Source organism: Topomyia yanbarensis, chromosome 2, assembly GCF_030247195.1.
Source record: "Topomyia yanbarensis strain Yona2022 chromosome 2, ASM3024719v1, whole genome shotgun sequence".
In the NCBI taxonomy this organism is placed as follows: domain Eukaryota; kingdom Metazoa; phylum Arthropoda; class Insecta; order Diptera; family Culicidae; genus Topomyia; species Topomyia yanbarensis.
The window spans coordinates 45,906,692-45,920,695 of record NC_080671.1 but is presented as its reverse complement, the minus strand read 5'-3'; the positions used below and the strand labels follow the sequence as shown (position 1 = coordinate 45,920,695).

General features: G+C 44.5%; 3 protein-coding genes across 3 annotated transcripts; 2 read left to right on the top strand and 1 right to left on the bottom strand.

Annotated features, from left to right (window-relative positions):
• Positions 1–2,243: 2,243 nt before the first annotated feature.
• LOC131684169 (leucine--tRNA ligase, cytoplasmic) lies at positions 2,244–6,239 on the bottom strand. The gene is made up of 4 exons (XM_058966812.1): positions 6,091–6,239; positions 4,026–6,013; positions 2,580–3,925; positions 2,244–2,515 (listed from the first exon to the last, which is right to left on the bottom strand). Exons 1-4 carry the CDS (start codon positions 6,091–6,093, stop codon positions 2,307–2,309), a joined length of 3,546 nt encoding a protein of 1,181 aa, XP_058822795.1. The 5' UTR covers positions 6,094–6,239; the 3' UTR covers positions 2,244–2,306.
• Positions 6,240–7,176: 937 nt separating this feature from the next.
• LOC131684170 (thioredoxin-like protein 4A) lies at positions 7,177–7,847 on the top strand. The gene is made up of 2 exons (XM_058966813.1): positions 7,177–7,371; positions 7,437–7,847. Exons 1-2 carry the CDS (start codon positions 7,294–7,296, stop codon positions 7,785–7,787), a joined length of 429 nt encoding a protein of 142 aa, XP_058822796.1. The 5' UTR covers positions 7,177–7,293; the 3' UTR covers positions 7,788–7,847.
• Positions 7,848–8,161: 314 nt separating this feature from the next.
• LOC131679455 (uncharacterized) lies at positions 8,162–13,645 on the top strand. Its single transcript, XM_058960185.1, has one exon. The coding sequence runs from the start codon at positions 8,162–8,164 to the stop codon at positions 13,643–13,645; it is 5,484 nt and encodes a 1,827-aa protein (XP_058816168.1).
• The last annotated feature ends 359 nt before the right edge of the window (positions 13,646–14,004 follow it).

Genomic DNA, 14,004 nt, shown 5'->3' with positions numbered 1-14,004 from the left:
GACGTCTTACACGCAATGCAAAATACATTTTGAATTTCTATTTTGATGGAAAGAAATGCATTTATTTTCGCTGATTTTTCAAAATGCATCACAAGTGATCTGCCTCTAGATGTTTGTATTCGGTGTGGCGAGGGAATGATGACGCACATGCTGAACTAAGAAGGGTGACAGTGCAGTGGAGCAATGTGAAACGTTAATCCAGACATTTAAAAAGCAGAGGTTTAATATATGTCCATTCTCGTTGATGACACTATTAATTTGCTGAAGAATTTTAGATATCCAATCATACAAATCCATTACGGACGGGCAGAACGTTGAAGACGCCTATATTAACGATGTCATAAGTCGGGGCGGCGACCAACGTCATGAAAGAAATGGAGGAAAGATGTTGATCGATCAGGCTGCAATCACGAGTTTTATCAGATACACAACAAACAAGAACAGACTGCGATCGGCAAGTTGTACCCTGGGACGGGACATGCGAAGACGGTCTCCCTCCAGATATTCATGTTATTTTGCAGGGAAAAATCCTTCACTGTTTTCACTTCACACGTCCTGTCCCAGGTTATACCTATAACCTCACTTGCTCGGAGCCGCCCACCGATCATCATATATCACTAGGGCTTTTATACCATTTACATGAAAATGTTCAAGGCATTTTTTAATTCCAAATCCTTGAAAACAAGCTCACTGAATTATCATTTTTTCCTTTGATTGCGTCGTCATGCAATGTTTTACAGCGAACAGCAATAAACACACCACCACCCGTCTTATAGCTATTGATAGCGTTGCTTTTACAGTGGTAGACATCAAATGCTGAACCAACCACCTGGCGTGACAGAGTTGCCGGTTGTCGAGCCACGTTTCGGTTAAGGCGATGACATCATATTTGCAGTCCGTAGTCGCGAGCAAACAGCTGTCCGCTGACGGCTGGACTGTGGCGGAGTATCGAGAGCTTTCATAAGGCCAACTGCGTTGCGTTCCGGTATGCATTGAACCTTGATGCGATGCGAAGAGCAGGAACGGAACGACGAGAGCCAGACGATGAACTAATAGCGTTGAACGATTCAGTCGTTTCTCTAATTTCTCCTTGCATAACTAACCTATTAACCATATTTGTCATTTGGCAACGTACAAACTTTTGATAGTAAGCTTCTGAAAAATGGGTTCCAAAGAAACTTGAAAATCGTGCATTTAACACCCAGGCTAACAGACATAAATCTCGGAAACATAGACTGATACCAACACTGAAGAAGATTACAGGTAGTAATCGAAATACCGGTATCTGTTAAATAGTGAAATGCAAGTGCATTTAACTATAAAAACAGTGGAATTAAATGGAAGAAAACCTTTGAAACATTACGTACATTCCACAAAGACCTCCGTTCGCGTATATACTCGGAAACAATGCTTCGTCCGGTTTAACGGTCATTTGGGATTGTGATCTCATTGGCGAGTATGACGCCACTGACATATGCAAAATTATGCGAGGGATAGACCACTAGTGAAAAATTGCTCTTAAACCTGAAGGATAACCCACTAGCCAATGAGTGATTTTGACTGTGAATAAAAGGTAGAGCCAGTGTTCTGGAAAAAATGGTGGATCGACATTTTTTGGAGAATGTCCTTATAGTGTTATGTCCGTTAATCTGTGTTAAGGTGAAGATATGTGGAAGCCACGTTGCTAGGCACCGACTCGCTTGTTTACATTAGGAAAAACTGAAATCTGAAGTGAAAATTCAAACGCACAAATGAGAGTTTCCGAACATTTTCCTTTGGTCATCTGCACATTGGCAGAAAATTTGAAGTTTTGTTAGTAAACGATTAAAGTTTCGCGAGTGTTTTTGCAGTGATGTGTGAAAAAAGTGCATTTGAAAAAGTGCAATGAAAACGATAAGAAGAGTGTTTCGAAAAGAAACCCCAAGTGAAGAGGGGTGATATTTTCGCACAAAATAGGAGCTACAGATGGCATTCCGTCAAAAACTCGGATTGATTGTATAGGAAAATATTCTAGCTTCCTTAAGTAGCAGTTTCGTGGCACATCAGCAAGGTTAGTGTGTTGAAAAACGTATTTTTATATTTGCTCATGTCAGATACATGGTTAGGCAGGGGAGAGGGGTGTGTGCGGCGTAGCAGTTATGTTGTGGCTCGCATGTATAATGTCCTTAAAGGATTGACATCTCTGACATAGGCAAAGTAAAAAAGAACGTGTCGCAAAAACAAATGAATCAAATTTCAGGTAATTCAAAATTTATCCATTTTATTTCGCCTTCCAAATAATACGAGCCTCCTGTAATACGACGCATCTAATTAATAACATAAACAAATGAAGTTCCGATATTAAAACTTTGAGCTTTATCGTTTGTCAGAGAAACCTGCTTCCTGTCCGTATCAATTGAGAGCGTTCCATCCTCAAGCGTTAGCTTACCAGTGCGATAGTCCTGGAAAGCAGGAAGTTTTCGTGGTCCGAGCACCGGATCTTCATGTCGCAGAATTTCTAAAGCTTGAATATCAGCTGAAATAGATGAAACTATATTAACATACGCGAACACCACCAGATTGTGAACTTTGACCCATACCTTTATATCCAATCTGCTTCGCCAACTTCTCTTTGAAGGTTCTACTGCTATCACCTTCGGAAAGGTGTAAATTAACAGTAAAAAGACCAGAACGCTCCACGGGATTCTCCAGCGTAACGGACACGCTAGGTTTTACCGTGAATATAATATACGGTGCACCGGGACGAACCTCTTCTTTAATTTTTTCGGGTGCCTCAGATTGGTCAGTAAATCCAATAGTGAGCGATTCCAGCTCCAATGTGTTCTTCAAATACTCTAAATTTCTCTGTAGAACCTCTCGCTCATCAAAGTCCAGAGACACATCCATAGCACTTTTACCGGGTCCACCGGCAGATTCAACACGCTCTCTCACCATCTGGGCAAAAGGCATTACACGTTTCATATACTTCTTCAAAATTTCCTTTTTGCCCAACTCGGCTGCGAGTACTTTATTGTCAGGTAAGCTCTTATTTTTTTCGAACAATTCCCGCATTGTGTTCAGCACGCACGATTGCCAAGGTGGGAAAGATTTGGCCACCCAAATGGTGGCTTCTGTCGGCTTTGTTACCGGTGGCGGAGCTGCCTTACCAGCTTTAGTTTTTATCTGAGATACACTTTTCAAATTCAGACGGAAAGAATGGGCAGCGTCCAACAGATATGCGGAACATTTTATTTTCTTTTCGTCAATCGCTCCAATCTGTGGCCAGGTGGCCTTCATTATACTGGATTTATTACCCAGCAGCTCCCAGACGTGCTCCGCCACGTGAGGACAAATCGGAGCAAGCAAAAGAGCTTGTCGTCTAATGAACTCCACCACCAAGTCTACATGCATCCCTGACGATCCGCAAAATTCCCTGTATTTATCTCTAGCCGACTGAAATTCAAAGAAACCTGTTCTCAGTGCTTCCTTAAATAGCATCTTACGGTAGAACTCGTCTGTTTCTTTCGTCTTTAGATTCATTTCGCTCATGAATACGGCATCATTAAAATCATCCTGCTTTCCCTTCCGCAGGGCAAATTTGGAAGCCAACGTCTCCTTAACCCACTCGATAAACGTATATAGCCGCAGGATTCCGGCATCGGCAGTGCTAACCACAAAATTGGCATCCTCTATGCTATCTCCAGCGTCAGCCAAACAAAGACGTGTCCCATCGGCACTGAACATCGCGATCGCTTCATAGAGGGTCAAAAAATTGCCCTCAGATTTGGACATTTTTGCCGAGTTCAGTAACAGATGGCCATTGCAGCGGATTCCTCGTGGCCATTTAGATGAATCGTTGGGCCATATTGCCGCGTGGTTATACAGGAAAAAGGTAAGATGATTTTGAATGAGATCCTTTCCTGAGACTCGCAGATCAACTGGGTACCTGCAAATCGATAATTTCGTTATTTAAAAAAGCGAAGAAGCTGGAACATCCAAAATATAAAATTTCATGGAAGTTGAAAAAATGTTAAGAGCAAACATACCAATAATTAAATTCCTTCTTCAGTCTCTCAATATGTTCTTTCTTAATTTTGCTTTTACTGGGATACTTCGCCTCGCTGAAGAAAATATAATCCCACACTTCGGGTGTCATGTCCGCCGCGGTGATACCTAACGGGCTGGGTTTCTCCCCGTGGAAGGAGCCTCCCTGCAGAAGATGCACTACAGTATAAAATGCCATATAAATCGTAGAATCTGACAGGGACTCAATTAACCATTGCTCATCCCACGGCAGTTTCGTTCCCAAACCATAGGTCCGCGAGCATGCATACTCGTGGAGCCAATCGAGACAATGCTCAAAGTTCCGCCTAACTTCGTCATGGAACAACTCCATTGTCTGCAGGTGATCTAAGGCGATCTTTTGCCAGCTTTCTTCACCATAGTTTAGGTACCACTGGTCACACAGAGCCACAACGCAAACGTCCCCAGAACGGGACATGATCAACTTTTCCGGTTCATAGTAAGTATCTGCTTCGTTCCGGCCGACTAGATAGGTCTTCAAATCTTTCTTGACGTCTTGAACTTTTTTTCCTGCGTGCTCTCCTACTAACAAAACGCCATCGTAGAACCCTTTAAGGTAAACCAATTCCTTAGCTTCCGTCAGTTTGTCACGGTCATTCTGGCTTTGGATCTTCAGCTGCTCACAAACGGTAACGGCACTCAAGTTTCCTAGACCAGGTACATCAATAATTGGAATTGGTTGAAATGGTAGAACCATTTCATCTGCTATGGAATACTTTTCACGAAAAGCAGGCTTCTTTTGGAGATCTACTAGAGCGGCATAATCGTCCGGAGAATCCGAAGGAACCGATGTTACTATTCCAGTACCCTTATCCTCTCTAATAGACAGCATCGGCAAAGTGTAAATAGTTTGGTGTATTGTCAGAGGAGCGGACAGGGCTAAACCTAGAATTTCCTGACCTATCAATTCGGCGATTTCTGCGATTTTACCTTCAACTGTAGTGAAGCCTTGGTATGACATATTTCTAGCGGCCCGTCGTGTGCAAAGCCAAACCTCACCATTTCGGTTGGTTTCAAAGGCAATATACTTGATATCGGGGTGAACCCAACAGTTGGTCTGACCGTACATTGTTTCAGGTCTCAAAGTACCGCAGACCAGATAAATGGGCGCTTTCACGGCTGCCAACTTGCTTGGGCGTTTTCCAGTAAGTTTCATTTTTATCAAAGTGTATTCTTGTGGTCCGACACCTTCGCCTGATGATCTATCATGATCCATGCAAGGCTGCCCATCTTTTGGGGAAAATATTGTATGTCTTTTACCGTACATAATCTTTCCACGTGCCTTCAGACGATTATACTGCCAACGAACGAAAGAATCGAAAAACGGATTTGCATCGGTCGTTATAAACGTTCGTCTCCAGTCAATGTGACACCCAGCAGCCTTCAAATCCTGTATGGCAAGTGGAGGAAAATACTCCAACCAATGATCCGTTTCAGCAAACTTCTTGATTTCCTCATCTTTCAATCCGAGGCTTTGCATAATCTGCCACTGATACTTGGCACCACCAGTTTTTGCAACCGCCTTGCTCTTCTTACCCTTACTTTTGTCTTTTGGAATCACGTCCTTTTCTTCAATCACCACCACCTCCTCATGCTTAGGGAAAACAGGTGGACAACCAAATTCCTGCATCTCCCGTTTCAGCTTATCAGCACAAGCCTTGATAGGCATTCCGGTGCAATGAAACCCGAAAGGAAACAGAACTTGTTTACCCTTAAGTCGCTGGTACCGTACGATAAATTCTGCCTTCGACAGCGAAAAAGTGTGGCCAAGATGCAGCCTGCCATTCATGTACGGGAAGGGAAAGGTTACCATGAATTTATCGTCCGGACTCTTCCTCTGAGCAGCGGGAGCATCATTTTCGTGTAGTCTTTCTCGCTCCCAGCGCTCCTGCATTTCCCGTTCGATTTTCTGCAGGTACTCCACCTTGAACGTTCCTTTTCTTTCCGTGGCCTGCAACATAATAGAAATTAGGTGTAAATTGGCAGGAACATTGCATCACTAATAAAATATCGCCAAGAATACATTACCATCTTCGTGGACGCTAATAAAAGCTTATAGAGAAATTTTTCGAGATAACTACACTTTTATACAAATAATTTGGTGGAATTTCACTAAAACCGCATTGCACAGTTGCGAAAACTCCTCACCACAAGCTGACGTCGGCGAATAGATGTTGCTGAAATCGGAAAGATCAGTGGAGTTAACAGCTGTCAAAATATCAAGGAAACAAAATTTAATCGAGCAGTTTTTTGGTAGACCGGTCAATGTCAAACTACTCGATCAAAAATCTACACGCAAAAATAAAACTACCTAAAGAATACGTTCTTTTAACGTAAATTTCTCGACAAACATATGATTACGGCTTAAAAGCCAACTGTAAAAAATTCTCTTTTCAATGAAAAACCTCATAAAATGTGTAGAGTTAGCATAATCACTATTTCTGTCTCTTTTATTCTGCTGTGATTTTTTATGCAATTTCTCATTAACTATTCACACATTTGTCGTTTAAAATACACGCGCACACACGCAGAAGAATCGGGCCTTTTTGAATCAACAAAACGTTTAGTTGAAAATAAAACTTGACGAATGACTGGTTCAAACTGAAACGGGCGTTTCTTGAAAGCATGCATTTGGTTTAGTTCAAGAAATACTTCTGTTTGTATTTTAAATAAAAACATTATTGAAACAAAATAATTTTTTTTAGATCGAGCTGATCACTTTGTTAAAAACCAATAGAATCTTTGTTTGATTTCAACTAAATTTGAGTTGCTCTCTCTTTTGGTTAATACTAAAGATATTTTTTTTGCTTCTTCGAACTTGTTTGTTCGGTTAAACTATTCATGATTTTGTTGTTTCAAGCTATTGAAAAGCCAACAAATGAATTTGTAGGTAATTTCAACCAACAGTATTGATCGAATCAAACCTAAATCTTGTTTGTCACTATATCAAACGGAAAAGTTGTTATTTAAAACCAAAATTTGTTAATTTTTACCAAATATATATTATTGTATTTGTTTTTACTGATTTTTTTCTGCGTGTTGAGTACTTCTTCGGAAGCGTGTTTCTTGTATGCAAGTTTAACACCTAAACGTCAAAAATTGAGCTACTTTATTTTCGTTCCGAAATTAAAAAGTAAACAATCAAAACAATCTCATCCCTGCTTAGGTGCTTTTCGATTTTTATTTTATATCGTCTAAGTCCTAAGACAAGTTTTTTGAAATCGGATCAGAATGTCGTACATGTTAGCGCATCTACACAACGGCTGGCAAGTGGACCAGGCCATCTTATCGGAGGAGGACCGAGTCGTGGTAAGAGGGCTTTGAAATAATTGCAGTTTCTTCCACGGAACAATTCCAACGTTAACTTTCCGCAGGTTATACGTTTCGGCCACGATTGGGATCCAACCTGTATGAAAATGGATGAGGTAATGTACAGCATAGCGGAGAAGGTGAAAAATTTCGCTGTCATTTATCTGGTTGATATTACGGCAGTTCCTGATTTCAATAAAATGTACGAGTTGTACGATCCCTGTACGGTTATGTTCTTCTTCCGGAATAAGCATATCATGATCGATTTGGGTACCGGTAACAACAACAAAATCAACTGGCCATTGGAGGATAAGCAGGAGATGATCGATATTATTGAGACTGTGTACCGAGGGGCACGAAAAGGTCGAGGTTTGGTGGTTTCCCCGAAGGATTATTCAACTAAATATAGGTACTAAGGAATCCAAATAGAAAATAAAATTAGGTTTTATGCGATAATATAGTTTGTCTAAGCTGAACTGATATCCAATCTATTCGATTAAAAAATGCTAAATTATAATATTCGTTTACGAATGACCGCGATCAAACCAGTTATGTCGGGAAGAGGCCGATCAAATAAAGGTAGTAGCGCCGGTGGTGGCCATCGTGGTGCAAAACCAGGTAGTAAGCAAGTGATGAGCACGGGTGGAACGGCTGACCCGGAGACCTCTCACGTTGGCCGGTCGTGCCGAGTTTGCCGCGGAGAAGACGACGAGGGAATGGTGAGCTGCGACAAGTGTCTCCAATGGTTTCACTTCAGCTCTGTTGGAGTCATCGAAGGAATATCGAAGATATGTCTTGGAGCTGTGTAGGTTGTACAAACCCGAACCCGGTTTCGGGGTCCAACTCGAATCCAGATGGAACGAAAGAAACAACCTTGCCTGTTGTTCCTGTACTTTCGAATTCGGATCCCAACAACGCGCAGACACTTAAGGTCAGTAAAGTTAAATCGGTTGTATCCCATACGTCCAGCAGAACCTCGCATGTTCTCGCCAAACTAAAGCTGCAAAAGTTAGAGGAGGAACGCGCTCTGAATGCAAACAAGCTGGAGGAGGAACGCTTGCTAAACGCGAAGAAAACGGAGCAAGAAAGAACGTACTTGGAGGAGAAATATAAATTGCTGGAAGAACTAGCTAATGAGACGGGATCAAATTTAAGTAGCGCAGGAAGTGCCGTAAGAGAGTGGGTAGATGGCCAACAAGTTTCTGATTTCGTCCCATATGCTCACTCCAGTCGACACTCTCATCAGGAAAGCCAGCAAAGAGCTAGTATGATTTCCCGTACGAACCATCGATCAGCATCGGATATCGCGGCGTCGGTGCACCACGAAAACCCATACCACGGATATTCCGCCCAACGCGAAGAAGATCGCGGTTCATTGACTAGTAAGCAGATAGCGGCGCGGCATGCTATCTCGAGGGATCTGCCTCAGTTTTCCGGCAACCCCGAGGAATGGCCTCTCTTTCTAGCAACATTCAACAGTACGACGGCTATGTGCGGTTTCACGAACGACGAGAATATTTTTCGATTGCAACGGAGCTTAAAAGGACGAGCTTATGAAGCGGTAAAGAGTCGGCTAGTACATTCTTCCAACGTCTCCGGTGTGCTGAAAATCTTAAAGATGATGTTCGGGCAACCGGAAGCCATAATTAACTCGCTCATCGAAAAAATCTGCGCTCTGCCAACCATAAGGGAAGACAAGTTTGAGACACTTGTGGACTTTGCTGTTAGCGTGGAGAATTATTGTGCGACAGTGGACGCCTGTGGCTTGGAAGAATATCTGTACAACGTTACATTCCTGCATCAGCTTGTCAACAAACTGCCACCCACGATGAAGCTAAACTGGGCGCAACATCGGCAGTCTCTTCCGGCTGTCAACTTGGCGGCATTCAGTACCTGGATTTACACCATAGCCGAAGCGGCAAGTGCTCTGATGTGCCCAAGCAACATGAGTACCAAGCCAACACAGAGCGAGTCCCGCAGTACTGCAAAGAAAGGGAACTTCTTGAACGCACATTCTGTGAATCCCAGCGCAAATGGATCAAACGATGTGTGCTTGGTGTGCAAAGCTGATTGTAAGACCATCGACAAGTGCAAACGTTTTCTGGAGCTTTCTCGGGATTCAAGGTGGGCCATTGTACGAGAGTTCTCGCTCTGTCGGCGATGTCTTTGTCGTCACGACGGTATGTGTCAAGCAAAAGTCTGTGGAAAAAATGGATGCCAATACAAGCATCATGCATTGCTTCATAACGACCAGAGGCAGCATTCATTGGCTACTGAAGGGACGTCCAAGAGCTCGACATCAATATCATCAGAAAATACCAACGAATTTCCAGAACCGAATTCAACGGTGACGCATGGATGTCACACACATCGAACAAAAACCAGCGACACATTGTTCCGCTACCTACCCGTAATGCTTCATGGAGAGCGTAGATCTGTGCGAACTTACGCATTTCTTGATGATGGATCAGCCCTTACACTGCTAGATGAAGAGCTGGCTGACGAACTTGAGCTGGAAGGAGAAATTAAGCCATTGTGTCTGCACTGGACCAGTGGAACACAGCGTCATGAAACGAACTCACGTATCGTTGAACTACAAATAGCTGGTATTCACAGTGGTGCTAAGAGCTATACCATCAACGGTGCCCGCACAGTGAACGAACTAATGCTCCCGTTCCAAACAATGGACATCAAGGAACTGTCGCAGGTCAACCCCTACCTGCAAGGACTACCGATTGCATCATACCAGGGCGTTCGACCACGAATTTTGATCGGACTTAAAGATTTGCACCTTAGTATGATTCTTAACTGCCGCGAAGGCAAACCGAGTCAACCGATCGCAGTAAAGACACGTTTAGGTTGGACGATCTGCGGAGGTGGGAGCACCGATCTAGCATCAAGCCCAGTACACTCCGTCTACCATATTAGTAATTGCGATTTGGATAAGACGGACGAACATCTGCACAAGGCGATGAAGGATTATTTCTCGCTGGATAGTCTAGGAATCACGAAGCCGCAAAAAGTGCTGCTTTCTGTCGAGGACCAAACAGCCCTGTCTCTTCAACAATCTTTGACCAGATTCACGGGACAACGCTACGAAACGGGCCTACTATGGCGCTCATACAATCCGCGTCTGCCGGATAGCCAAGCGATGGCTCTGCATCGTTTTCAATGCCTGGAGAAACGTATGGTCAAGGACAAAGCACTCGCCGAAACTCTGACTCAAAAAATAGCTGATCACTTGAGTAAAGGCTATATTCGGAAGCTGACAGAGAATGAGCTACAGCAGTCGTACCAGCGTACATGGTATCTTCCAGTATTCCCGGTCACGAATCCGAACAAACCCGGGAAGGTGAGAATGGTGTGGGACGCAGCAGCCAAGGTACACGGAGTCTCTCTCAATTCGGCACTGCTCAAAGGCCCCGACCTACTGTCCTCGCTGTACACCGTGTTGATCCGCTTTCGTGAGAGCCCTATCGCCTTGACTGGTGACATCAGGGAAATGTTTCACCAGGTTATGATTCGGGAACCGGACCAGCAGTGCCAACGCTTTTACTGGAGGGATGAAAATGGGCAGCTTGCGGTCTTCGTGATGAGAGTTATGACTTTTGGCGCTTGTTGCTCTCCGAGTTGTGCCCAGTATGTGATGAACATGAATGCAGATCGCTTCGCGCAGATATATCCGGCAGCCACAGAAGTCATTAAAAAACAGCATTATGTAGACGATATGTTAGTGAGCGTCGACACCGAAGAAAAGGCGATCAAACTTGCACAGGACGTAGCATTCGTGCACTCGCAAGGCGGATTTGAAATCCGCAATTGGGCCAGCAACTCTCAAAGTGTCTTGAAAGCATTGCAGGAGAACAACACCACCGACAAGAATTTAGACCTTTCGCCAGAAATTGCCACGGAAAAGGTGCTGGGCATGTGGTGGTGTACCGAAGCAGATGTTTTTACCTTTAAGGTCGGTTGGGATCGCTACGACCGTGACCTATTAGAAGGTCATCGTCGGCCAACGAAGAGAGAAGTACTGCGAGTTCTGATGACGATATTCGACCCTCTTGGGCTTATCGCTCCGTTTCTCGTCTATTTGAAGATTCTGTTGCAAGAAGTTTGGCGCTCCGGAATTCAATGGGACGATAAGGTTGACGACAACATTCTCACAAAATGGCGAATCTGGCTGAGAGGACTGCCTCAAGTCGAACAAGTACAGATTCCGCGATGCTTGCGCTCAAACTTCACCCGCGACTACGAACATGTCCAATTACACACAATCGTGGACGCGAGTGAGAACGCGATGGCCGCTGCTTGCTACTTGCGTTTCGTACAGAACGGAGTCGTCCGATCCTCCCTCGTCTCCGCCAAAACTAGAGTCGCACCGCTGAGATACCATACGATTCCGAGACTAGAGTGTCAATCTGCAGTCATCGGTGTGAGACTCGCTCGGTCGATCGTCGACTCATTGTTCTTTCCCGTAGATAAGCTCTTCTACCATACGGATTCCAGAGACGTGATTTGCTGGTTGAACTCCGACCATCGCCGATATTCCCCATTCATCGCATCTCGGGTGAGTGAGATTTTGGAAGCTACAGAGGTGAATCAATGGCGCTGGGTCCCGACCAAACTTAATGTCGCAGATGATGCTACAAAATGGGAGAAATCGCCAGACATGACCCCCAGTTCGAGATGGTACAACGGCCCGGAATTTCTCTGGCTACCGGAAGAAGCTTCGCCACATCAATTGGTGAAGGGAAGCAAAACCGACACTGAACTCCGTCCGAGTCTGCTAGTTCACTTAATAAAGCCAGACACTTCAATAAAGGTCTCCAGTTGGAAGCGGATGATTAACGTTGCCATTGTTGTTCATCGTTTCCCAGCAAACTGTTGCCTGAGGAACCAGAATAGGCCCATCGTATGTGGACCCCCTACATCGCAAGAATTGCTGGTCGCTGAACGTTACGTGATACGCCAAGCTCAACGAGAAGCCTATCCAGACGAAGTATCCATCCTTCTGAAACCGAGTGGGGTATCCAATTCGTCCGTGCTAAAAGCCAGCTCCCTGTATAAATTATCACCCTGGTTGGACGAACATGGTCTGATGAGAATGCGTGGTCGAATAAGCGCCTGTGCGTTGGCTACTGAAGACGCCAAGAATCCAATCATTTTACCCCGTAACCATCACACTACTACGCTCATAATTGCACACTACCACAACAAATATCATCACCAAAACCACGAGACAGTTATGAACGAATTGCGGCAAAGATTCCGGATTCCCCGACTACTTACCGCTTACGCAAAAGTGCGCAAAGACTGCCAACGTTGCAAAAACAACAGCTCAATTCCGCAGCCACCAACGATAGCTGATCTCCCGTATGAAAGACTCGATGTTTTTGCTCGTCCATTCACGCATGCAGGCATTGATTACTTCGGACCGCTGGAAGTAGTCGTAGGTCGCAGGGTGGAGAAACGTTGGGGTATGTTAGTCACGTGCATGACGCTTAATACTGACTCGTGTATCATGGGTCTCCGCAACTTTGCAGCTCGCCGAGGAACTCCAAGAACAATCAACAGTGATCGTGGAACCTGTTTCATCGGGGCGAATCGAGAGTTGCAGGAAGCAGCAAAGCAGGTCAATATGGAAGACGTTATGAAAGAGTTCAACAGTGCAGAGACCAGCTGGAAGTTTAACCCTCCTTTGTCGCCGCATATGGGCGGCAGTTGGGAGCGTCTAATCGGAGTAGTGAAGCGGAATCTGATGTCGATTTGTCCATCGAGGAAGCCCAACGACGAAATACTCCGGAATCTACTGACCGAGATCGAGAACACCGTGAACTCACGGCCGCTGACCCATGTTCCGGTAGACGACGAATCTGCTCCTGCTCTCACACCGAATCACTTCCTCCTAGGATCTTCTGATGGTACAAAACCGCTGTGTACCTTCAACGATAGCGGTGATGTGTTGCGGAGGACTTGGCGAACATCACAGGTGTTGGCGAACCAATTTTGGAAACGTTGGTTGAGCGATTACTTACCAGAGATCACCCGTAGGACAAAGTGGTATGTCGACACAAAACCAATCGAAGTTGGTGACGTAGTAGTAATTGCCGACCCCAATCTACCTCGAAACTGCTGGCCCAAAGGGAAGATTATCGGTACTAATATCAGTAAGGACGGCAAAATCAGAGCAGCGACTGTAAAAACTGCGAATGGTGTCTACGAGCGCCCGGTGGTCAAGCTGGCTGTGTTAGACGTACGGCGCGATCAGTTGTAAGCCGACCATCGGATCGACATACTGGGGAGGAGTGTCACTTGAACTAGACGCAAGTGCGCGCGCCTTACCTCAACTCACCCTAGCACCATTGATGAAGACACCCTACATGAAGCACCTTGGTCCACATACCAAAAGTCAACCCTAACAAACGAGATCGTTGGGCAACTGGGAGTGACAGGTACTTACACTTGTCACTTGGGTGAGTTAGATAAAAGAAGAATAAGTTCTGATCGTAGCAGTCGTCTAAAATCTTGCATATATCTAAAATCTTATCCTAGCTTATATCTAAAATCGTATACTTAGCTTACATCTAAAATCTTATACCTAATCTGCCTAAAAGTGAGTGTTGAAATTATAGT

What these genes read in the sequence shown, in the direction of transcription:
- LOC131684170 (XM_058966813.1), top strand. Translation starts at nt 7,294, where the DNA reads ATGTCGTACATGTTAGCGCATCTACACAACGGCTGGCAAGTGGACCAG. An exon ending in CGGAGGAGGACCGAGTCGTG is followed by an intron (nt 7,372 to 7,436) that starts GTAAGAGGGCTT and finishes AACTTTCCGCAG; the next exon opens with GTTATACGTTTCGGCCACGA.
- LOC131679455 (XM_058960185.1), top strand. Translation starts at nt 8,162, where the DNA reads ATGTCTTGGAGCTGTGTAGGTTGTACAAACCCGAACCCGGTTTCGGGG.
- LOC131684169 (XM_058966812.1), bottom strand. An exon ending in AAGAAGGAATTTAATTATTG is followed by an intron (nt 3,926 to 4,025) that starts GTATGTTTGCTC and finishes ATCGATTTGCAG; the next exon opens with GTACCCAGTTGATCTGCGAG. An exon ending in GAAGCAGATTGGATATAAAG is followed by an intron (nt 2,516 to 2,579) that starts GTATGGGTCAAA and finishes CATCTATTTCAG; the next exon opens with CTGATATTCAAGCTTTAGAA.